The sequence below is a fragment of the Pipistrellus kuhlii genome, unplaced genomic scaffold (genome assembly GCF_014108245.1).
Source record: "Pipistrellus kuhlii isolate mPipKuh1 unplaced genomic scaffold, mPipKuh1.p scaffold_m20_p_11, whole genome shotgun sequence".
Taxonomy (NCBI): Eukaryota; Metazoa; Chordata; class Mammalia; order Chiroptera; family Vespertilionidae; genus Pipistrellus; species Pipistrellus kuhlii.
In genome coordinates this window covers 23,236,284-23,261,885 of record NW_023425416.1, presented here as the reverse complement: position 1 = coordinate 23,261,885, position 25,602 = coordinate 23,236,284, and the positions used below count along the sequence as shown (strand labels likewise).

The 25,602-nt window shown below is 37.8% G+C and overlaps 1 protein-coding gene across 4 annotated transcripts in view; it reads right to left on the bottom strand.

Annotated features, from left to right (window-relative positions):
* Positions 1-25,602, bottom strand: part of TFDP2 (transcription factor Dp-2) — a 115,041-nt gene that overhangs the window by 52,850 nt on the left and 36,589 nt on the right. For all 4 annotated transcript variants that reach the window (XM_036431238.2, XM_036431245.2, XM_036431243.2 and 1 more), the window contains exon 3: positions 23,078-23,144. In XM_036431238.2, the coding sequence (XP_036287131.1) occupies positions 23,078-23,144 (67 nt within the window). The remainder of the gene's footprint in view (positions 1-23,077; positions 23,145-25,602) is intronic.

Sequence of the window (25,602 nt, the reverse complement as noted above, 5' to 3'; positions counted from 1 at the left end):
AACAAAAGACGGATGACCTCTTAAGGTGCTTTCAAAATCTATCCTTTGCCATATCAGGTTACCATAAGACTAATAATTAATATTAATAATTTTTTCCTGCTTCCAGATTTCTGGGCACAAGGAGAAAGAAAATGTAGGTAAGAAACATAAAAATAAGGTAACTGAGATTATAAAACTTTCAACTACCTAAATGTAAAAATTATTCACTAAAGTATATGTCTATGATTATACAAATTCAAAACAATAAGCTTTTCAATCAACAATATATGTTTATTGAATGCTTATTATGAGCAACCACTATTCTGGGCTCTGGGGATAGAGCAGTGAACACAACAGACAAAGCCAAACAAAGACCCTGGCTTTAGTGAGTTTATTAGTTTATATCCAGCTCTCTGTGCATCTCTCCTAGATGACTAAGACACCTCTGCTTAGTTAGTTACCACCTAATCTGAATGATGCCCTCTGACAATATGCCTTGCCATCTGCTCCAGGAGGATTGTGCCATATTCCCAGAGTCTGAAACAGTGCCTGTAAGACACTCAAACATATATTCAATGAAATAGATCAAAGAGAGGCTTTTCTTAGTCAAACTTTTCTTTGCAAACAGACTATGTACCACAAATTACTCTTACATACCGATAGAGAATGATATCACTTAAGGGTGCAAATTAGATTGGGTTGCAAATATATATATATTCACTTAAAATGGAAGACACAACCTATATATAGCTTTGTATTTTTTTCAGATTCTGAAATCTACTTTCACTATCAGATGTGAAATCACTATAATATGTGAGTAAAGGAATAGGTTAAAATTCTATACACTAAGTTTTTATGGGCTATCAGATTTCAGAGGACATTTGAATAAAAAAAGATGCATGCCTAACCATTTTTTATACAGCACCGAATTAATTTCGTGTATTAAAATCTTACATGTTTGCATCCATTTACATACTCGTATGAAAAATGTTTAACTCTCCACCTTGCTTCTAGTCATTTTGATTGCCTTCTAGAAACTACACAAAAAATAAGTGCATGCCTCTAACTTATCAGATCAGCCCGAAGTGCTCAGCATGTTACCCAAGGCCAGGATATCCAAGGGCTAGATACCTACTCTGCTACATTCTTTTCTTTTTTTCTTTTCCATCAGGCACTTGTTTTTTAAATTTAAATTTATCTTTATTATTGAAAATATTATAGATGTCCCCTTTCTTTTTTCCCCCTTGACCTCTCTTCTCCCCACTCCAATCTCCTCCCAGGCCTTAACCTACTATTGTCTGTGTCCATGGGTTATGCATATCCTATTTAATAAAGTATAATATGCAAATTGACCGTCACTCCAAGACAAAAGATGGCTGCCCCCATGTGGACACAAGATGGCCTGCAGGGGAGGGCAGTTAGGGGTGACCAGGCCAGCAGAAGAGGGCAGTTGGGGGAGATCAGGCCACAAGGGAGGGCAGTTGGGGATCCAGGCCTGCAGAGGAGGACCAGGCCTGCAAGGAAGGGCAGTTGTAGGTGATCAGGCAAGCAGGGAGGGCAGTTAGAGGTGACTAGGCTGGCAGAGGAGGGCAGTTGGAGGAGACCAGGTCAGCAGGGGAGAGCAGTTGGGGGGGTGGGCCCAGGCCTGCAGGGGAGGGCAGTTAGGAGCAATCTGGCTAGCCGGTGAGCAGTTAGGCGTCGAACAGGCTGGCAGGGGAGTGGTTAGGGGGTGATCAGACTGTTAGGCAGAAGTGGTTAGGGGCAATCAGGCAGGCAGGCAGGTGAGCGGTTGGGAGCCAGCAGTCTTGGATTGTGAGAGGAACGTCCAACCGCCTGTTTAGGCCTGATCCCGGTAGGTGACATCCCTTATCCCAGATTGGAGAGGGTGAAGGCTGGGCTGAGGGACACCTCCCCCCCACAGAACAAATTTCATGCACTGGGCCTCTAGTATGCATATAAGTTCTTTGGTTGACCTCATCCCTCCACCCCACCCCCAACACACCACCTTCCATCTGAGGATCCTCAGTCTATTGCATCTGTTACATTCTTAAAAAAGAGAAGGAAATTAAACTTTCCAGTACTCAGATACACTCACCTCACTCCACCCCAACCCCCCCAGAGCTAAACAATGATTACAAGTTTAAATATAATAGTAACACATTTAGTATATATTCTAACAATAACCCCAATAGCAACTCAAGGTCAGGAATACATATGATGGCTGAGTACAGACAAAATAAGGTGGGGCCAAAGTAGGATTCCATAGTTCCTGCAAGAGCAATTCTTCTTTTCCATAGCTATCATTCATTTTTTCCTTCAACAAACACCAAGCACTGAGCACCAGGCACTGAGCTAGACAAACTGACCTGCTCCATGGATCTGACCTTAAGCCTATCTCTAGTCTTTCAAATATTTCCTTCTCCCTCTTTGCCTTCCTTGCCAGTACCCTTTCCCTACTCCCAATTCTTCACACACACTGCCTTTCACTCTATTCCTAAGCCTTTTTCGGCAGGCAGCATAATCACTACCTTCTGTGTTCTTTTAGACTTGTTCCCCACATGTGAATGACACACTGTGCAGAAATACAATGCACCTATGTAGATCCTCTCAAATAATATTTCTTTAATCTTACATAGAAAATCCACTTAGGAAAAATTTATTTACAAAGATTGATGAGCTGAAAAACATCAAAGGGGGCTAGACATTCTCCCCCCCAGATTTATATGCTAATTTATTTGGACTAGAGTTTGCTATGCTTCCTGGCAACCTGAACAAATATTAACTGCATTTTACAAATACACTTATATTCTATAGACAGAAATGACACTATGATAGCACAATAATAGTTTTTATTTGCCCCATTTCTGCTAAACTATCTACCACATCCATATTATGGAAGGAACGGAAATTAGCCATGCTGATTTCCTATACAGATGCACCTTTTCAAGTAAAATGTCTTTCTTGTTTCCCTAAACACACACCACTTCCCTGATTGAAAAACGAAACAAAAGAAATAAAAGATACAACTTCTAATGTCCTCACAATGTCTAGAGCTACAGTATCAAAAATACTGATAGCCTTAGCCATATGTGGGTATTTAAATTTAAATTGATTAAAGTTAGATTAGAATTTTAATTTCCCAGTTGCACTAGACACTTGTTAAGACCTCAATAGCCACACATGGCTAACAGTTACTGAATTGAACACAGCAGATACAAAACATTTCCATCATTGCAGAAAGTCCATTAAACAGCTCTGGTCTAAACAATAACAGCTTTAGAGAAGAAATATGGTACATTTGAGAAAGAAAGAACATTGGAGTCAGAACGCTTCATCCAAATTCAGGTATTAATTTAGTTTTAAGGGATAGAAATTCAACTCAAACTACTTTGACTTGAAAGGAAATTTGTTGGCTCAACTAGTTCACAGAATGCAGGAAAGGGTTAGGAAACCATAAAAAAAGAACAAGTCACTGGCCCGCTCAGTGGATTGAGCATCGTCCCATGAACCAAGAGGAAACTGGTTCGATTCCTGGGCAAGTAACATGCCAGGGTTGCAGGCTTGATCCTCAGTAGGGGGCCTGCAGGACGCAGCTGACAGATGTTTCTATCTTTCCCTCCATCTCCCTTCCTCTCTTTCTAAATATTAATAAAAAACATGTAAAAAAAAAAAAAAAAAAAAAAAAAAGAACCAGTCGAAATAAAGAATACACTAACTGAAATGAATAATGCATTACAAGGAATCAACAGTACCCAATCAGAACAGCAAAAAGAAAAAAGAATTTTTAAAAAATGAGGATAATGTAAGGAGCCTCTCGGACAAATTCAAGTGTACCAACATTCACATCATGGGGATGCCAGAAGGAGAGAGAGAAAATAAGAAATTGAAAATCTATTTGGAAGAATAATGACAGAAAATTTCCCTAACCTGGTAAAGGTAATAGACATACAAGTCCAGGAAGCAGAGAGTCCCAAACAAGATGAACCCAGAGAGGCCCACACCAAGAAACATCATAATTACAAATCCAAAAGGTGAAAGACAAAGAGAGAATCTTAGAAACAGCAAGAAAAAAGCAGTTAGTTTTTTACAAGGGTGCTCCCATAAGACTGTCAGCTGATTTCTCAATACATACTTTGTAGGCCATAAGGGGTTGGCAAGAAATATTCAAAATGATAAAAAGCAAGGTTATTCTATCCAACAAAGTTATCATTTAGAATCAAAGGACGTATAAAGAGCTTTCCAGACAAGGAAGAAAAAAAAATAAAAATATGAATGAAATCACAATAAACACATATCTATCGATAATTGAATCTAAATAATAAAATAAATGAACAAGCAGAACCGTAAGACTCATAGAGAACATTTAAACAGTTACCAGATGGGAGGGTGGTTGGGGGGATGGGTGAAAAAGTTAAAGGAATTAAGAAGTACAAATTGATAGCTGCAGAATAGTCATGGGGATGTAAAGTACAGCATAGGGGATATAGTCAATAATATTCTAATAGCATATATATGGTGTCAGAGGGGTATAAGATTTATTAGGATGATCACTTAGGAAGTTATATAATGTCTAATCAATGGGGTGTACATCTGAAACTAATATAATATTGTGTTAACTATAACAAAAAATTTAAAATAATTTTAAAAACAAGAAAGGGTTAGATAACTACTAGTAAAGGATGACCTAGTAGTTAGAAAACTACTGGTCAGGGATGCAGATAGGTCTCAAGAACTCTAGGTTGACAGGACTGTGTCTGTCTGTTGCCTCTGAGTTTCTCTCACGTCAGCATCATTTTCTCTCACTATAATTCAGCATTCTTCACTTGGTGGAAAACGGTGTGTCATTAGTTTTATGTCTTACAGATTTCACTGATCTTCTCTCTTATCCTAAGCCTTAAAATACCAGGAAGACATTCATTAGCTGGCTTGGGAAGGTATGGGAGGCAGCTGATCTATGTTTCTCTCACATCAATGTCTCGCTCTCTCTCCCTTCACTCCCTCTCTCTCTAAAATCAATAAAAACAAATTATTGGGTGAGGATTAAAAATATATAAATATAACATGAAAAGTATTTCAGACAAAAATATGGTTCTTTGACCTACCTATGTAAACATATTATTGTTAATTTATTGATATTGTCAACAATTTACTTTCTTGAGACAAATTCTACTTGGTTCAAGTTATATAGTTCTCTTAGTATGTTAATTTTATTTGCTAATACTTAAGTTTTTGCTTCTATAGTGTGAAACTGGTTGATAACTTCCTGTACTGTTGATTTTTATGATTTTTATTATCAGTTTTGCTCCATGTACTTGGAAACCTCTGGTTTTATATTCTGAGTGTTTTATTGCCTGGATTATCTATTCATAGAAACAGGAAAAAAAGCTTGCCCATAAAACTGCAGAATCTCTTTTAAAGTGATTTTTTTTGACATTTTCAATTTCTTTTACATAGAGACTCTTTTATTTTTTTATTTTTTATTTTTTTAATATATATTTTATTGATTTTGTACAGAGAGAAAAGGAGAGAGATAGAGTTAGAAACATCGATGAGAGTCATTGATCAGCTACCTCTTGCACACCCCCTACTGGGGATATGCCTGCAACCAACGTACATGCCCTTGACCGGAATCGAACCCGGGACCCTTCAGTCCCCAAGCCGACGCTCTATCCATTGAGCCAAACCAGTCTCGGCTACATAGAGACTCTTTTAAAGTGATATTTTGGACATTTTCTATTTCTTCCAACACACTTGACTTTTTAAGTTTTCTACTTAAAAACAACCAATCTTAGTAATATATATTCCGCCCCCCAATAATTTATTTCAGCAATATTTTCAAACTTAACTGCTATAATCTGATCATTTTTTAAAATTCTCTAATATTCCTCTAACGTTGCTAATATTTCCAACATTTTGCTAAATTACTTCCTAGATTTTGCTTATTACAATCAAACTATCAGCTCTTTCAGTTTTGTATCTTCTGGCTTTTTCAATTTTGTTTTTATTTTTATTACATTCCTCTTCTTTCTAATTTTTGCCTAACTCTGGAAGGTGAGTTCATTGCTTGTTTAGTTCCACTTTAAAATAATAAAGCATGTGCACAATTTTGACTGCATCTCATATGTGCGTGTGTATATAATAATTTGTTATTTTTAAGTCATTACAGTTGAAGTTTCTGCTTTGACTTGATAGCTATTTGGGGAAAGAAGTGATAGGCATACTTGTAGAATTAATTTCACATTTTATTGCGATGTGATCAGATATAAGGACCTACCAAATTTCTGCTTTATGGACAATATTGAAATTTGTCTGTTTTCTATTATGGTTACCTTCTGTAAATGTTCTAGAAAAGCTTGAGAGAGATTCTCTATAAGGTACCGAGTGTGGGAGTTGAAGTAATTTGGGCAGAGTGTTCACTTAGGGGGTGGCAGAGATAGGAAACTGGTTATACAATATGTGGGAGATTAATCACATATATAAAGTTTATACATTTATAAGTAAACATATAAATAATGGGAGCCAGAAGGACTTCTTTTATTTATTTTTATTTATTTATTTATTTTAAAAATATTTTATTGATTTTTTACAGAGAGGAAGGGAGAGAGATAGAGAGTTGGAAACATCGATGAGAGAGAAACACCAATTGGCTGCCTCCTGCACACCCCCTACTGGGGATGTGCTAGCAACCAAGGTACATGCCCTTGACCAGAATCGAACCTGGGACCTTTCAGTCTGCAGGCCGACGCTCTATCCACTGAGCCAAACCAGTTTTGGCCAGAAGGACTTCTTTTAGAAGACTGTTTGACTTTATAAGGAACTACCAAACTGTCTTCCAAAGTGCCTGCATCATTTTGCGTTCCCACCACCTATGAATTCTCTGTATGGCAGCCAGCTGTTTGGCACTTTCAACTTTTTAGGATTTTAGCCATTCTAAAAGTTGTTAGTGCTATTTCATTGTTTTAATTTGCAATTCCCTAATGACAAATGATAGTGAGTTATCTTTCATATGTTTATTTGCCTTCTGTATATATTCTTTGATGAGATGTCTATTTAAGTCTTTTGCCTACTTCATGTTTTGTTTTGTTTTTTATATTTTTCAGAGAGAGGAAGAGAAAGGGAGAGAATTAGAAACATCAATCAGCTGCCTCTGGCACACCCGCACTGGGGATGTGCCCGCAACCAAGGTACATGCCCTCTACCGGAATCGAACCTGGGACCCTTAAGTCCACAGGCCGACGCTCTATCCACTGAGCCAAACTGGTCAGGGTCTTCATGGGTTCTTTATATATATATATTGACATACATTTAAGTAATCAAGTAATTTCATTTTACCCAAAGAGAGGTCTGACTTTTGCCCTTAGCTTCCAGGAATTTCTCTCTAAACACTTGGAATGCTGTGCCTGATAAAAAGTGTCTTTGTTTAACTGGGGGCATTGGGCCAGCCAGATAGTAACAATGTGATTTAGGGTGGAGGCTTTGAGTCACTTCTACAATGAGATTCAGGGTGGGAGCATTTGAGTCCTCGGGTGGTATCAGCTCAACCTCCTGAGGGATTGGAAATCAACTACAAGAGTACCTGGTCAGGTTTACATGACTGAACCCCAGTAAAGACTCTGGACACCAAAGCTCAGGTAAGCTTTTCTGGCTGGCAAAACTCTGTGCAAGCTGTCAAGCATCGGTACTGGGAAAGCAAAGCTATCCCTGACTCCATGAGAAAAGAGAAACTAGAAGCTCCACATTTAATACTTGTCTAGATTGCTCTATGTACACACCACCTACTGAAGATTGAGCCTGCAACCCGGGCATGTGCCCTAACCGGGAATGAAACCCTGACCGCCGGTTCATAGGTTGATGCTCATCCACAGCGTCACACCAGCTGGGCTAAATATACACACACATATTTTATAAAGATATATTTTATTGACGTGTTACAGAGAGGGATAGAGAGTTAGAAACATCAATCAGCTGCCTCCTGCACACCCCCTACTGGGAATGTGCCCGAAACCAAGGTACATGCCCTTGACTGGAATTCAACCTGGGACCTTCAAGTCTGCAGGCCAACGCTCTATCCACTGAGCCAAACCGGTTAGGGCTATAGTATATCTTTTAATTCTCAAAAATTTCAACCTACTATATCCAATATTCTCCATATATCAGTGAAATCCTGTAAGCTACCCTGTTTCCCCAAAAATAAGACAGTGTCTTATATTAATTTTTGCTCTCAAAGATGCGCTAAGTCTTATTTTCAGGGGATGTCTTATTTTTCCATGAAGAAGAATATGGTACACATTTATTGTTAAATGAAAATAAAGGAAATTTATTACCTGTATATGGTACAGTAGTACGGTAGTTGTCAACACAAACCAGACAAACTGTGAATCCTACAGTATCAAGAATTTACTCATTTATTCAATGACAATCATGTCATCATCTTCTGGAACATCATCATAACAATCCAATTCCTGAATTTCCTGGTGAATTTCTTGTGACTCCATTTCTTTCAGAATCAGTGGACCAAATCTCTCATGTTTAGCAATAGCACTGTCTTTAAATGAGTACTTCTTGTCAAGGTAGCCTGCTCGCAGTACATTTGCAATGCAACTGTCAGTGATTTTCTCCCATGAATTCTTCACCCAAGTCACAATTTCTTGCAGTTTAGGTTTCACAAAGTTTCTGAGACAGAGCCTGGGGGGTCTTATTTTCGGGGGATGCCTTATATTTCACTCAGAAGGAAACCTGTAAGTAGGTCTTATTTTCGGAGGATGTCTTATTTTGGGGGAAACACGGTATAAACTTAGGTTTTCCTTAACCTCAAAGATGTCTTCCATTTTGCCTTTGATTATTGCTTCTCTTCTATTTAATATTCTCCTTTATCCAGGACTACTGTTATCTACATACTAAGTCTTTATTCTCTGTACCTACCATTTTCATCTTTTTTTAATCCTTTAATTTTCAATCCTGAGTTAGAGAAAAGATAGATTCATATAACTCTTAGTCAAATTTCTGGTGTTGAGCAGTCATATAATATGGTTCCCATTTATTTTGGAGATTAAGGATCTTGTTGGGATCCCATGAAAATTATATACTCTCTCTCCAGAACATAGAATTTTGCTTACCAATTCAGTCTGTCATGGCCTGAAGTCAATTCGTGGATCCCAGATTAAGAATCCCCTCATTTACTATGGCTCTGATGAGCTAAAGAAGGCTCTCCTGATCCCACCGTCTCATTGTGTGATGTATGTGATCGGTTATTTAATCCTGGACACTGTGAACAGAACAGTTTTCTCTAATCAAAAGTAGGGCCGAACCAAGAGGTCTTTCAACTATGTGACTGGTATGAGGGAATGATTAAACTGTTCTCTTTACTCTTATAAATGCATGAAAATTTCCATAATAAAAAGCGTCACTTATGTCTTCATTTGAAGTAGAGCATGAAAAAATACCACCACCCCCAAATTTTCTTCTCTGCCCTTTCCGACTCCTAGTCCCTTCACATCTGAAAATGCACCATAACAAGTCCTCTCCCGCCCCTGCCTTTACAGAACTGTGGTCACCAAGAGAAGCAGGGAGGTGATGATAAGAGATGGGGGAGGGAGAAAGAGAGCCCTGGATGCTGCAGATAGTAGTTGCAACATCACAGCAGGTAGCTGCCAAGTTTCTGGTTGGCAAAGAGCCGGCTTCCTTAAACTGTGGAATGCAGTAAAGAGGGGTAGAAAGTCTACTTTTTTCCTGCCTGCCCCTGCTATTAATTCTCAAGGATTTGTCTTTAACTTTACTTATAGAAAATCCTCAGGTCTAACATATTTTAATTTATATTTCTAGTTTCTGATTCTATTTGCAACTCTGCTTCTCTGTGTATGTTCACCTACTTGAACTATGGGATAACACAAGAGATGGGTCTCCCTACTCGGCTGCAAGTTAACCCCAGGCTTCCCAGAGTTGAATTACTGAGGCCTCAATCCTTAGTAGGGGGGCATGCAGGAGGCGGCTGTTCAATGATTCTCTCTCATCATTGATGAGAGAAAGATAGAAACATCAAAGGTAGAATCATTGATCAGCTGCCTTCCACACACTCCATACTGGGGATTGAGCCCACAACCCTGGCATGTGCCATGACCAGGAATCAAACCATGACCTCCTGGTTCATACGCTGATGCTCAACCACTGAGCCACGCCAGCTGAGCAGAAGTAGCTGTTTTTGAGGTGAGAAAACTGACATTCTGAAACACAACTAAATAATTTTCCCAAATAGTCACCATTATTATGTGACAAGGCTAAGATTCAAACTCAGAGCTATCTGACTCCATGTCCTTAGCGCTACTTAAAGCTTATTACTATAATAGAGGCCCGGTGCACGAAATTTGTGCACGGGTAGAATCCCTAGGCCTGGCCAGTGATCAGAGCTAATCAGGGCCTTCTGGATGCCAGCGGGGGGGAGGGGTGGGGGTGGGTGGTCCTTTCCCCAGCTGCTGGCTGCCAGCTGGGACCTTCCTTCATTCTGTGACTCCCCCTGGTGGTGCAATCATAGCGAGCAATCAAACTCCCAGTAGGTCTCTGGTTGAACATCCAAGAGGACAATTTTCAGCTACTAGAAAATAATAGGCTTTTTTTTTTTTTTTTTCATGGTTGACAGGAAGGAGGTAGATGTTATCTAAGGTAGGCAGGAAACAGGTATTACCTCCAAAACTTATCTAAAAAGTGATAAAGCAAGTTTTTCAATCCTAGAATTCCTAGCCATTTATCTAGCTACATCAGCATTCCTCTAACATTTATCATGAGCATGATGAAGAAGATGGAAGAAGATAAAAAGTACATGTAATTATAAGACCAAGTGTTCTCATTCTTTGAATAGCTCACACGTATTTATTGAGTGAGGACTTATAAAGGCCAAGCACAGTGGTTGACACTAGAGATATAACAGTGAATAAAATAATCAAGGCACAGTTCCTACCCAAGGGAAGTTTCATTCTAGTGGGACAACTAAATAGACAATTAAAACACAGTGCAGTAATGTAGAAATGGGGTAACACAGGGTGCCTAATGAGCACAGACAAGACGAACTAAACCCAGATAGGGTGAAAAAAGGGCTACAGGATGACCAGTTCATTTTTTAAAAATTAATCCTCATGCAAGGGTATTTTTCCCATTGCTTTTCTAGAGAGAATGGAGGGAAGTGAGAGAAACAGAGAGAAACATCAATGTTAGAGACACATCTCTACTGGTTGTCTCCTGCACCCCTCACAGCAGGGCTGGGGATCAAACCTGCCTTTAACCAGGAATTAGACCCGAGACATCTCACCTTGGTGTGCAGGCTAATGCTCTAACCACAGAACCATGCCAGCCAGGACCGGCCAGTTAATTTTAAATTTTAGCCTTGGCCAGGTGGCTCAACTGGTTGAAGCATCATCCTATACACCAAAAGGTTGTCGGTTTAATCCCCTATTGGGGTGCATAAGGGAGGCAACCAATAGATGTTTCTCTCACTCTCTACAAAAAAATTAGCCCACCTGATGGGGTTCAATGGTTGAGCACTGACCCATGAACTAGGTCACAGTTCGATTCCACTCTGACTCGATCCCGAATAGGGGACTTGCAGGAGGCAGCCGATCAACGATTCCTTTTATCACTGATGTTTCTATCTCCTCCATTCCTCTCTGAAATCAATAAAAATATATATATATTTAAAAAATCAATGAAAACATTCTCAGGTTAGGATTTAAAATAAACAAACAAACAAACAAACAAACAAATAAATAAAATTTAAATTTCAAATTGACAATGAATACTTTTTAAACTATAAGTATGTCCCAAATATTGTCTTGTATTTTTTCTTGCTACACCTGGCACCCTTAAGTAGAGATGATGTTTAAAAGTGTCTCAGAGAAAATGATACTTAATATGAAAACTTAATAAACACCTATCCCCAACAAATGTGTTGCTGGCCTATGGAGACAGCCATAATGGCAAGGATCTGAATCTGAAATCTCGACAAGAGGCCATGTCAGTGAGCCATCTTGGAAGTAGATCTTCCAGCCCTCAGGTGATTAGTGTTGGCCAACAACTCCATAACAATAGGTGAGAGACCCCCAGGGCTGAATCACTTAGCTAAGCCACTCCTGACCCACAGGAACTATGAGGTAATAAATGTTTGTTGTTTTAAGTGGTTAGGTCTTGGGAATTTTTAATGCATCAATAGGTAAATACTACTCTGCCTATTAGAGGAATTCTGCATCCTGTCTGTAAGGATGGCCTATTCCAATGGTTCTCAACCTGTGGGTCGTGGCCCCTTTGGAGGTCGAACGACCCTTTCACAGGGGTCGCCTAAGACATCCTGCATATCAGATATTTACATTACGATTTATAACAGTAGCACAATTACAGTTATGAAGTAGCAACGAAAATAATTTTATGGTTGGGGGTCACCACAACATGAGGAACTGTATTAAAGGGTCGCGGCATTAGGAAGGTTGAGAACCACTGGCCTATACTATTACCACATCATGCTCATTGATTGCTGACAGCAGTCTTGGCTAGGGTGGGTGGCCTCAGCAAGAATGAGGTGGTGGATCCAGAGGAGCCACAGCTGCAACTGTCAGTTATTATGCCTCTCACCAGCAGGAGATCTAAATGGTGTATTCCCATGGTCGCATAGGACAACAAAAAGTTTATTAATAGCATATCCTTTCCGAAACTAAATAATTTTTAAAAGATCTTTTCAGAAGAAAACAAAAAATATTTCTCTGAGTTCTGCTTAATCACTAAGAAAACTCCAAATCTTGGATTTAGCTGTGTTTCTCAGCTTGAGTTCCTGTGTGCTAAGAATTGATATTGCTCTGCCAATCAAGAAATTTGTTCCGGGATTGTTTTAACTCTCCCATTCAGAAAGGAATTTCTGAAACTTAAGAATAATGTGCTATGAACTGTGGTTAATCAACTAATCCAGAATTTTTAAAAGTACTTTGGAGAAACAATTTGAGTATTGTGAATTCCATGTTACTTTCTTCCAGTAGATTAAGTTAAAGTGACTGTTTTTGAATTATCTAATATGATCAGAGAAATCTCAGAGAAAGACATTTCCTTCCTTTTCCAAAAATACAGGATGAGTTGGAAGGGAGTGGGTAATAACTGTAAAGTAAATATGGAGGCAGGGAGATGCTAGAAGTTTTATTTGACAACAGCCCCTTGACTATATAATAGTTTTCTATTCAAACCATCTTAGGGTTCATGCTATTATGACATATTTCCCCCAAAACCAGTTCAATGCCACGTGAGTTTAGTATTTGCTTATGTTAGAATCCTTTAAAGTTTAGGTTCAGATATGTCAGAGGTCACTTTTCTCCTTGTGGCCTATAAAAAAAAAATCACAATTGTCTTACAATATCCCCAATCCAAATTTCATAGAAACTGAGACAAAAACATTGAACTTAAAGGGCTTACATCTCCAGGACAGTATTATTAACTGATGTATATAAAGTCTGATCTAACCCATATTTTCTAGAAAATTTTATGTAAATTAATATTTTAAAGTATCCCATTCTTAAACTAAGCAATTTGTTCAAAAATTACCTTGGTATATTGAGGCTGATGTGGCTCAGCAGTTGAGCATCGACCTATGAACCAGGAAATCACAGTTCGATTCCTGGTCAGGGCACATGCCTGGTTGTAAACTTAATCCCCAGTGTGGGGCATGCAGGAAGTAGCCGATCAGTGATTCACTCTCATCATTGATGTTTCTATCTCTCTCTCCCCTCCCTTCCTCTCTGAAATTAGTAAAAAAAAAAAAAAAAAAAAAATTTAAATTACTTTGAGAGGGTGAGGCAGGAGTGGGCTGAAAGAGGTTAATGGGAGAAAAAAAGGGGACCTATGTAATATTTTCAACAAGAAAGATTTTTTTTAAATTACTTTGATATATTGACCCTAGATATTAAAAGATGGAACACAGTGATCAAAACAAAATCTAGAATATCTCTGAATTAGAGTACCTAATATTGCGGAATAAAGCAACAGATATCCAGCTATTTTTCTACAGAATCAGGTAGCAGTTTTATATATTTGCTTTAATCAATTATATATAATTGAAAATCATATTAAACAAATCCTGAACTTCACAACTAAGCTCCGTGCATTTTCTCTATATAGCCACTATAACACCTATCATTAAAACTTTCCATTGACTGTATTGAATGTTTCTTAACAATTGGGTTGGAAACAAAAACCAAACAAAGATTTAAAAATTGGCCAACAAAACAAGCAACAATTTCTAAAACATTAGCTTTCTTTTCTAACTAAATTATACACTGTAAAATTTTGTGATCCAGATAGATAAGAGTTGAGAAAAAAAATTTCAACACCAAACTTTAATATTATCCGGGATAAACAGATGCTATCGATACTAAGACTGGTTCACTGCTCCAAGTCTCTCTGCCTCCAGCTTTCTTTCCTTATATTTGGAACTTCTTTTATTTTCCTCCTCCTAGAGCACTGTGTTTTTTTGTTTTGTTTTGTTTTTTTTAGAAAGAAACATCGACCCATTGCCTCCCCTGTGTGCCCCAAGTAGGGATCAAATCACAACCTAGGTGTGTGCCCTGACAGGGAATCAAACTTGCAATCTTTTATTTTTTTTAGGTGTACAACATAATGATTTGGCATATGTATATATTGTGAAATGGTTAATGGATGGGACACACTCCAACCAACCGAGCTATCCGGCCAGGGCTAAGCACCATGTTTTTAATGGTTCGCTATGTTCATAAAGTAACCTACATATATTGCAGAATTTTTCTTCACTGATTCATGTTAATATCATCCCTAAATAAAATAATTACTGTATATTAAGCATTTTCTATCTTTAAAATGTTCCTCTTCAGCCCTGCTGGCTTGGCTCAGTGGTTGAGTGTCACTCTATAAACCAGGAGGTCACAGTTCCATTCCAGGTTGGAGCACATGCCTGGGTTGCGGGTTCTATCCCCAGTGTGGGGCATGCAGGAGGCAGCCAATTAATAATTGATGTCTCTCATCATTGATGTTTCTATCTCTTTCTCTCTCTCCTTCCTCTCTGAAATCAATAAAAATATGTTTTTAAAAAATAAAATGTTTCACCAAAACCGGTTTGGCTCAATGGATAGAGCGTCGGCTTGGGGACTGAAAGGTCCCGGGTTCAATTCTGGTCGAGGGCATGTACCTTGGTTGCGGGCATATCCCCAGTAGGGGGTGTGCAGGAGGCAGCTGATCAATGACTCTCTCTCATCAATGTTTCTAACTCTCTATCTCTCCCTTCCTCTCTGTACAAAATCAATAAAATATATATATTTTAAAAAAGTGTAATAAATAAATAAATAAATAAATAATAAAATAAAATAAAATGTTTCTCTTTGTAAACATAATTTGAGTACAAAATTAGCCGAAACCGGTTTGGCTCAATGGATAGAGCGTCGGCTTGGGAACTGAAAGGTCCCGGGCTCGATTCCGGTCAAGGGCATGTACCTTGGTTGTGGGCATATCCCCAGTAGGGGGTGTGCAGGAGGCAGCTGATCAATGACTCTCTCTCATTGATGTTTCTAACTCTCTATCTCTCTCCCTTCCTCTCTGTACAAAATCAATAAAATATATTTTTAAAAAAATTTGAGTACAAAATTAGCTATCACATACATACATGACCTTAAAATCACCTAGTAATATAATGATAAAATCACCTACTAATATAATGCTATAAAGAAACAATTAAGAAAGTAAAGAGGAAGAGATTAATATTTTATTGAGCACCTATTACATTGTTAAAAATAAAGACGACTTTATTTAAAATGTAGTTGGGAAGCTGTGAAGGGGGAGCTTTCACACACTGTCACCCAGACCCCAAACAGGAAGACATACCACACTAGAAGAAAGAATTTCTCCTTGTCAATCAAAAGACCTCCTCCTTTGTCAGTCGTTATCAGAACCTCTATAGTTGGTTGCCTTTAGGTTTGGTTTCCTGGTTACAGCCCAGCCAATGAGTAACTGATACATTCAGTCAATGGAAAGCTATTAACACCCTGAACTTCCATATAATCACTCCCAACCTCTTCTTTCCCACCTATAAATGTAAGCCCCTCTCTTCTGTTTTTTGACTTACCTAAGGTTAGCCACCATTTTCTTCTTTTTAAAAAAAATATATTTTTATTGCTTTCAGAGAGGAAGGGAGAGGGAGAGAAAGAGAGAAACTTCAATGATGAGAGAAAATCATTGATTGGCTGCCTTCTGCATGTCTCCTACTGGGGATTGAGCCCATAACCCAGGCATGTGCCCTTGACTGGAATCAAACCCGGAGACCCTTCAGTCCACAGGCCTGTGCTCTATCCACTGAGCCAAACCAGCTAGGGCATTAGTAATTTTTAAAGACACATACTTTTAACAAATATTTTAGCTAGCATTTTAATTTTTATTTACGATGTATTTTATAAAGAAGAGGAGAAACCAAATTAAATGTCAGAATAAAGAAATTAATCTCTCCTGAATAATAAACATTTGTGATTTAAAATATATTTTATTGATTTTTAACAGAGAGGAAGGGAGAGAGGCAGAGAGCTAGAAACGTCGATGAGAGAGAAGCATCAACCAGCTGCCCCCTGCACACCCCCTACCGGGGATGTGCTGCAACCAATGTACATGCCTTGACTGGAATCGAACCTGGGACCTTTCAGTCCACACACCTATGCTCTACCACTGAGCCAAACCGGTTTCGGCAACATTTGTGATTTAAATTGCTTCATTTAGCCCTAGCCGGTTTCACTCAGTGGATAGAGTGTACCAAAGGCCCCTGGTTCAATTCCACGTACTTTGGTTACAGGCTCCTTCCCAGCCTGGGCTCTGGCTGGGGTGTGTGCAGGAGGCAACCAATTGATGTGTTTCTCTCACATAGAAGTTTCTCTCTGTCTTTCCCTTTCTCTTCCACTCTCTTTCTAAAAATCAATGGAAAAATATCCTCTGGTGAGGATTAACAAAAAATAAACAAAATAACTAACTAAATAAATTGCTTCATTTAATTTTATTTTGCTTCATTTAATTTTAAAACATTGTTTTGGCAATAAAGCTGTTAAACTTTGTGGCACGCTTTTGGATTTGGCAACTTATGCAAATTTTATGGTCATGACAAGACAAATTTAAATAAAGAAATTCAAAAAAGATAAGATTTAAGAGGTTGATTTTAGAATTCCAATTGGCAATCAAAATTACCTTCTTCCTTAGTTTGAAATTAACCAGCAAAAATAGTTGTTTACCAATAGTAAGCAAGAAACTAGCTAAAGTTAACAGTGTAGGAAAGGTTTTCTTCCCGAGAAGACATGAACCATAAGAGTATAGGAAATAAAAACAGACAACTAGATGAATTTCACTTCAAAATATTAAGCAAATAAGAAATCACATAAAAACAGACCTTGTAATCTCCAGGATTCTAATCTGCCAACTGAGTTACAAGCTGAGTCACTGAAAATGAATTTTGAGTAATAGAGAAACAAGAGTGGAGACATCCTTTCCTCCAAAAAGAAGAAGATTAGTTTATCAACCTTGCTCAGGAAATAGTAACTGGATATTTTAAGAACTATAAAAAAAAAAAAATAGGTATCATCATGTCATACTCTTTATAATAAAGCAACTTAGATGAACAAGAACAAAGAATAAAAATGTATATAAAAAAATGGGGAGGGGGAGCCATTTCATTGTGGTTCAGGTATAACATATTACACTGTTAAAACTTTATAAACCTACAGCACGCAATGCAAACACTCAGCAAAGTTATGTAATTCTACCTAACCACAATATACGTTGTGAAAGCAATTACAGGAAGATAAAAGATGTGGTAACTATAGCCTATTTTAAAACATTTTAATTTTTTTCCTTTATTTTCTGTTTAAAATCAGGAATTCCTTAAATTTTATTTCTAAAAGGTAATTCTTATTTAATTCTAGTATTTGGTTATTTAATATGGTAAACTAAACACTTTATTTAAGTAAAACATCTTGTAGATAAAAACAGGAAAAATACAAGAGAGAAGAGACTCAGATGACCCAGGTCCTTCAGGAAAAGCAAGCTACTGGAATGAACAGGTCAATGAAACTATTTGTAGAATCGGATAGTTGTCTATATTCAGATCATTAAGCTATTTTAAAATAGCCTGAAACCAAATCCAGATTCAAAAGACAAAGCCAGAACCATTCACTATGTTTATTAAAATACAATCTCTTACTAAACCTAGCACAGTAACAGAGGCCACACTCACCGGATTATGACTTGAAATTTAGAAAGGTGCCAAAGAAACTTTATAGAATAGCTACAAAATGTTGCTTATAACTATTATTCAAAGTGATATAAAATAAAAGCTTACTAGATGTTTTAGGACTTAAATCTTAAAAGTAAAATCCAGGAGAAAAAAGAATGTGGTCAAATGTTATCAGGCTTTAAAAAAAAATTTTTTTTTATTGATTGATTTCAGAAAGAGAGACAGAGGAAGGGATAGGAAGAGAAAAAGAGAGAGAGCATGAGGGAGAGAGAGAGGGAGAGAGAGAGAGATGCATTCATTGGTTATTTCTTGTATGTGCCCTGACTGGAGATCCAATCTGCAACCTTGGAGTGGAGGGCACTGTAATCAACTGAGCTACCTGGCAAGGCCCAGCCTAATTTTTTTGTCTTTATTGATTTCAGAAAAAGAAAGGGAGAGGGAAAAACATTGATGGGCTGCTTCTAGCACACGCCCTACCACAGATCAAGCCTGCAATATGGGCATGGGCCTTGACCAGAAATCAAACAGGCGACCTCTCAGCGCATGGGACAACGCTCAACCAACTGAGCCACACTGGCCATGGTGGGCCAGCCTTTTTAATTAAATGCATTACTCTAAAATATATAAGTTGCTGTATATTAAGATTTTGAACACTCAAATAATCTCTACCCTTTCACCTTTCAGCTTCTTTTTAACATTTTCTCATAAAATAATGAAGTTCTCACAATAGAACACAGAAAAGTCCTACAGGGAGCCATTCCAACAACACTTGTGGTAGAACTCTAAATTCCCTTTGTTCCTACCACCTTGTCCACAAAATGCTTCCTAATTAATGGAAATATTCCACGTTCCTGAATAGGAAGAATCAATACTGTCAAGGTGTTATTTATTCCTAACTTGATGTACAGATTCAATGCAATCTCAATCGAAACCCCAGTCACTTATCTTGTGGATGTCAACAAACTGATTCTAAAATTTTTACAGAAAGGCAAAAAAAACTCAGAATAGTCAACACAATATATATATTTTAAATAATATATTTTTATTGATTTCAGAGAGGGAGGGAGAGATAGAAACATCAATAATGAGAGAAAATTATCAACTGGCTGCCTCCTGTACACCCCCTATTGGGAATGGAACCTACAACCTGGGCATGTGCCCCAATCGGGACTTGAACTGTGACCTCCTGAGTGATGCTCAACTACTGAACCACATTGGCCAGGCTACCAACACAATATTGAAGAAAAGCTGGAAGACTGACACTATTCAATTTTAAGACTTACTATAAATATATATTGTGGTATCAGCAAAAGAACAGAGAGCCCAGAAATAGATCTACACAAATATATTTAACTCAACTTTGACAAAGGTGCAAAGACAATTCAATGAAGAAAGAAGAGACTTTCCAACAAATGAAACTGGGGACAAACAGACATCCACCAGCAAATAAATAAACAAATAAATCTAGACACAAACCTTAACTCATAAGATTAACTCAAAATGGGAATGTTATGACCAAACAAGCTTTTGCATTTCAATATTTACTGAGTATGTATAACATCAAGCTAGAGTCTGAAGACAAAAACATGAAAAAGAACCCTGCCTTCAAGAAGCTCAGAGTCCAGTAAATAAAAGGACAATAGTATAAAGAAACACAATATAATGCAATCAGGACAATAATAAAATATGTATAGAGGCCAAAGGTTAACACAAAGGAGGCACAGTAACAAGTAGGTACAGAACAGAAGAGATCTGTAGAAAAAGAAATAAATGAAATGGAAGCAAGTAAACTACCAGATACAGAGATCAAAACAATGGTTCTGAGGATGTTCAAGGAATTTAATGAGAACTTCAACAAAGTTCCTAATTTGGGACATATCCTATGGGACAGATACTCTGAAATACTGTCCTAGAGATACAATGATGAATAAGACAAAGTCTCTGACTTCATGGAATCAGGTAGGGACCAATAAGTATGCCAGTAAAGTACAGTGTGGTAAATGCTACAATAAAAATAAGTAGAGCTATTAGAGATTTATGGGCCAAGCTGAAATAAGACAAACTGATATGCAAAACATGAACAGAAATTATCCAGGTGAAATCCTATATAATAAAAGGCTAATATGCAAATCAACCGAATGGCAAAATGACCGGTAACTATGATGCGCACTGACCACCAGGGGGCAGATGCTCATGGCTGGTGAGTACAGTGGTGGTAGCAGGAGCCTCTCTCGCCTCCGTGGCAGTGCTAAGGATGTCCAACTGTTGGCGCAGGCCCAGAGGGAGCGGGCCTAAGCTGCCAGTCAGACATCCCCCCAAGGGCTCCCGGACTACAAGAGGGTGCAGGCCAGGCTAAGGAACCCCTCCCCAAATGCACAAATTTTGTGCACCAGACCTCTAGAGTGTGAGTGTGTGAGTGTGTGTGTGTGTGTGTGTGTGTGTGTGTGAGAGAGAGAGAGAGAGAGAGAGAGAGAGAGTGTGTGTGTGTGTGTGTGTGTGTGTGTGTGTGTGAGAGAGAGCGAGTGTGTGTGAGTGTGTGTGTGTGAGTGTGAGAGAGAGAGAGAGAGAGAGAGAGAGAGAGAGAGAGTGTGTGTGTGTGTGTGTGTGTGTGTGTGTGTGTGTGTGTCTGGAGTGAAGTGGAAGATGTTGTAGAGAGGCTTAACATTCCAGGAACAGAGAAGAACATACAGTGAGACAGAGAATGGAGCTCAGTATGCCAGAAGCATAGGTGTCTAAGATAACGCTAAAGTGAAAGCAAGAACCATATCTTTTAAATTGGAGTTTGGACTTCACCTTGAGGGTAATAAGGAACTACTAAATGCTTTTTGCTTTGTTGTGTTTTTTGTGTTTTTTTGTTTTGTTTTGTTTTTTTAACATGAAAAGACTTCTTCTGATTTGTATTTGAGAAGAAAGTATGTACTATAGTACAATGAATAAAATACAAAGAAATAAATCTGGAAGTAAAGAAAAGAGCTGCACTGACCCAGAAAAATGGTTTATAGTGGTCTGAACTAAGATAGTAGCAATGAAAATAGAGAAAGTGGGTGGGGAGGCTGAGAGATTTAAGAGGTGAAAGAAACAAGACTTTTAACTGATTTGATTGGAAGTAGAGAGAAAGAAAAAGGAGTCAAAGATGATGGATGCCTCAGTTTCTGGTTTGGGCAAATGGTGGGTGGTAGTACTATTCAGTAAGATAAGAAAAATGGGAGAGCATATTTTGAGAGGGTAAAATAATCACTTTCATTTTGGTCAGGCTACTAAGTGACGAAAGGGCAGGGAACATCTACAGTGTGGGTACACTGGACAAAGGGATGATTCATGCCCCAGGTGGAACAGCATAAAATTTAATTTCAGCGCACAATTCAAAACTTATGAATTATTTCTGGAATTTTCCATTTAATATTTTCAGACTGTGGATAACTGAAACCATACTGTGGATAAGGTGGGGAATACAAGGTGGGGTGGGCAAAGTAGTACATAAAAGAGTTTGTTTTTGTATTATTATTTCCCAAACAACTGTAAATCCACTTTTTTCCTACCTCTGTATATACATACAATGGGATATTAAGCCTCCAAAAGGAAGGAAATGCAGACTCGTGCTTCAACATGGATAAACTTTGAGGTCATTATGCTAACTTAAATAAGGCAGTCACACACAAAAAAAACCAAAAACTGTATAATTCTACTTATATGAGGTACCTATAGTAGTCAGAAGCATAAAGGCAAAATAGAATGGTGGTTGCCAAGGGCTGGAGAGAAGGAAATATGGATTTAATTATTCAATGGGGATAGAGTTTTAGTTTTACAAGATGAAGAGTTATGGATGTGAATGGTGATGATGGTAGCACAATATGAATGTACTCAATACTACTTAACTGTATATGTAATAATAGTTAAAGTGGTAAATTTTATATGTGCATTTTATCACAGTAAAAATTTGGTGGGAGAGGTGGGGGAGGGAGAGACGGGGACTGAGAAGCATCAAGGGTTGAAGTATCTCTTTTATTGCTTTACAATATATATATAAACTCTCAGAGTAATTCTACAGATCATTATTATTAAGCCAAACATTTTTATACTGAAATACAGACTTCTCTAGCCTTCTCTTCAGGGTATATAGCTCACCTTAGACATTAAACCCTTGAGGAAGCTGATGTTTCTATTACATTGTAATGGCATGCATTTTGCTCCTACCTTTTATAATGGGAAATTTCAAATATATATAAAGGAAGAGAGAAATAAATAATGAAACCCCATATAGCTATCACCCAGTTTAAACAATCAACCCACAGACAATTTTGTTTTATCTATAATTCCACCCACTTTATTCTTCTCCCAGTGGATTATTTTGAAGCCAATCACAGGTATCATATCATTTCAAGCATAAATATTTCAGTATGTTATCTCTACAAAAATATATATTGAAAGATGACCAGTGTCCTACCTAAGTTCCTGTACTAGTGGGTCAGATTTCTGATATATTCTTCCAATAGACACAGGATAATAACACATTCAATCATTCTACAGTAGTTCCTTACCACTAAGAAGTGCTCTCAAACAAGAAAATCAAGAAGAAAATTACTTAAAAAGTTTCAATTGTAATAGGATCACTGATCAAATATGGTCTTAGAGGCCTCTTAGGAAAGAGATGGAGAAAGGTAAACACTCTCTACCCGTCAGAGGTAACTGATTTTTCATGTTATACAAGTCATTTGGTGAATGATAACAACACAGTAATAGTATATAAATATTATTATACATAAAGTAATGCATGTGCCTTCATGTTTTATAAAAAAATGCAATAAAATTAGCTCAATGCAGAAAATTTTATTCAACTGTCCTTACCTTTTGTCGGACTGAGGTTCTGATCTGTAAATCCTCTTAATTCTGCATTTGTGGAACTCAAACCAACCTGGATAAAATAGTTTTTTAAAAGTTAAAAAGATCTAAGTATTAGATGATCACTTAATAAGCCATTTCATACCTTCCACTAGAGGTCCATATTAAATATTAACATAATCACATAAAACTGAATTAATTACAACTACAGGAGGATTAAAAAGAAAATGTTGCCATATTGCTTGAATGAGGAAAATATGAATTGCCCAGATAAAGTAGAAATTTTTAAATGTTAGTTATGAGGAAACTAAGGTCTATAGGTTTTACTACTAACAGTTTTGTAAACACCGTGGCAGCCAAGAAGTTGCCAATAGATATACCAAAATTTCTTACCCTCACAACTTCCCTTCATTTTTACTATTCAGAATCACTGCCTATGATGCTTTTCAACATTATGACATGTAATGGACCAAATAAAGACCATTAATAACACAATGAAACTTTGAAGATGAGTGGGACTTGTTTTAAGATGAGCTGGAAGACTTTTATGGCTTGGATCTCTACAGCTTCATGTGGTGCATGAACTGGTCTGCTGAGCCTCAGACAGTAGCTGTCTCCTGTGGTAGTGCCTATGTTTCTATCCTAGGCAGGCCTAGCAACTCGTTACTATCGTAATAATTTTTACCCAGAACCTGTCTTCTCAATCCCTCACCTTTCCCCAAGGAATATGTTTTTTTCTCTGTTTAAAAAAGTTACCATGCCCAAACTCTCAGGGACCCCACTTCTAGGAATAGATCCCAAGAAACTATTAATAGAAACACCAATCAGAAAGGATATATGTACCTCTATGTTCATAGCAGCACAATTTACAATAGCTAAGATTTGGAAACAGCCTACACGCCCATCAGCAGATGAGTGGATTAAAAGAATGTGGTACATTTACACAATGGAATACTATGCTGCTGTAAAAAGGAAGGAACTCCTACCATTTGCAACAGCATGGATGGATCTGGAGAGCATTATGCTAAGTTAAATAAGTCAGTTGGATAAAGATAAATATCACATGATCTCACTCATTTGTGGAATATAATAAACAACATAAACTGATGAACAAAAACAAATCCAGAGACAGAAAAGCATCAATCAGAACCTCAAACCTCAAAGGGAAGGTAGTGGAGGGTGGAGGTAAGGGGGAGAAATCAACCAAAAGATTTGCATGATTGCATATAAGCCTAATAAGTGGACACAGACACCAGGAAGGTGAGGGCATGAGCAGTGTGTATGTGTGTGTGTGTGTGGGGGAGATGTGTGGAGGGCAAGATGGGGATAAGGACTCATATGTAATATCTTAAAGAAAAAAAAGTTACCACGCCCAGCTGGCATGGTTCAGGGGTTGAGCATCAACCTAGAACCAGGAGGTCATGGTTTGATTCCAGGTTAGGGCACATGCCCAAGTTGTGCCTTGATCCCCAGTGTGGGGTGTGCAGGAGGAAGCCAATTAATGATTCCCTCTCATTGATGATGTTTCTATCTCTCTATCCCTCTCCCTTCCTCTCTAAAACCAATAAAAAAATTTTTTTTAAGTTACCAAAAAATATAACAACACAATGCAGAGGTAAAGTCCATTGGCTCAAGTCCAATGCTTAGGTTAACATTCATTATTAGTATGATACTTGAGGGACTACCTATAGCAAGTGTGTTTATAAATTCACATTCAGATAATCTATTTCATTTAGCGAGGTGTCTACCGGACCACTTGGATCAGTGAATATGGTGGTATCATCAAACACAATTTTACAATTTATGATAGAGTCAGGGGTAGGGGGCATGCCATTTTAGAAAATCTGACAAAGCAAGCATCCAAGAAACGGTTCTATTACTCTTAAAAAAAAAAAAAAATATATATATATATATATATATATATATATATATATATATATATATATATTATTTTATTTTATTTTACAGAGAGGAAGGGAGAGGGATAGAGTTAGAAACATCGATAAGAGAGAAGCATTGATCAGCTGCCTCCTGCACACCCCCTACTGGGGATGTGCCCGCAACCAAGGTACATGCCCTTGACCAGAATCCAACCTGGGACTTTTCAGTCCAAAGGCCGACGCTCAATCCACTGAGCCAAACCAGTTTCAGCTGCTATTACTCTTATATTATTGTTTTAATCCCTGTAGATTTGTAATCATGAAACAGAAATACTAATTTGGTACATCAAATATTCTTTCCAAGTACTACCACACTGAAAGGATTTCAAAGCACACAAAGCTTTATAACTTTATATCTGCCCATCTGTCTTACATTGTTAACCTACCCACTGCTTTACATTACATATTCTATATAAGTGCTTGTTTGATACCTTATATTCTTTTTTTTAAAATATATTTTATTGATTTTCCACAGAGAGGAAGGGAAAGGGATGAGAGAGAAACATCGACCAGCTGCCTCCTGCACAACCCCTACTGGGCATGCGCCCGCAACCAATATACATGCCCCTGACCGGAATCGAACGTGGGACC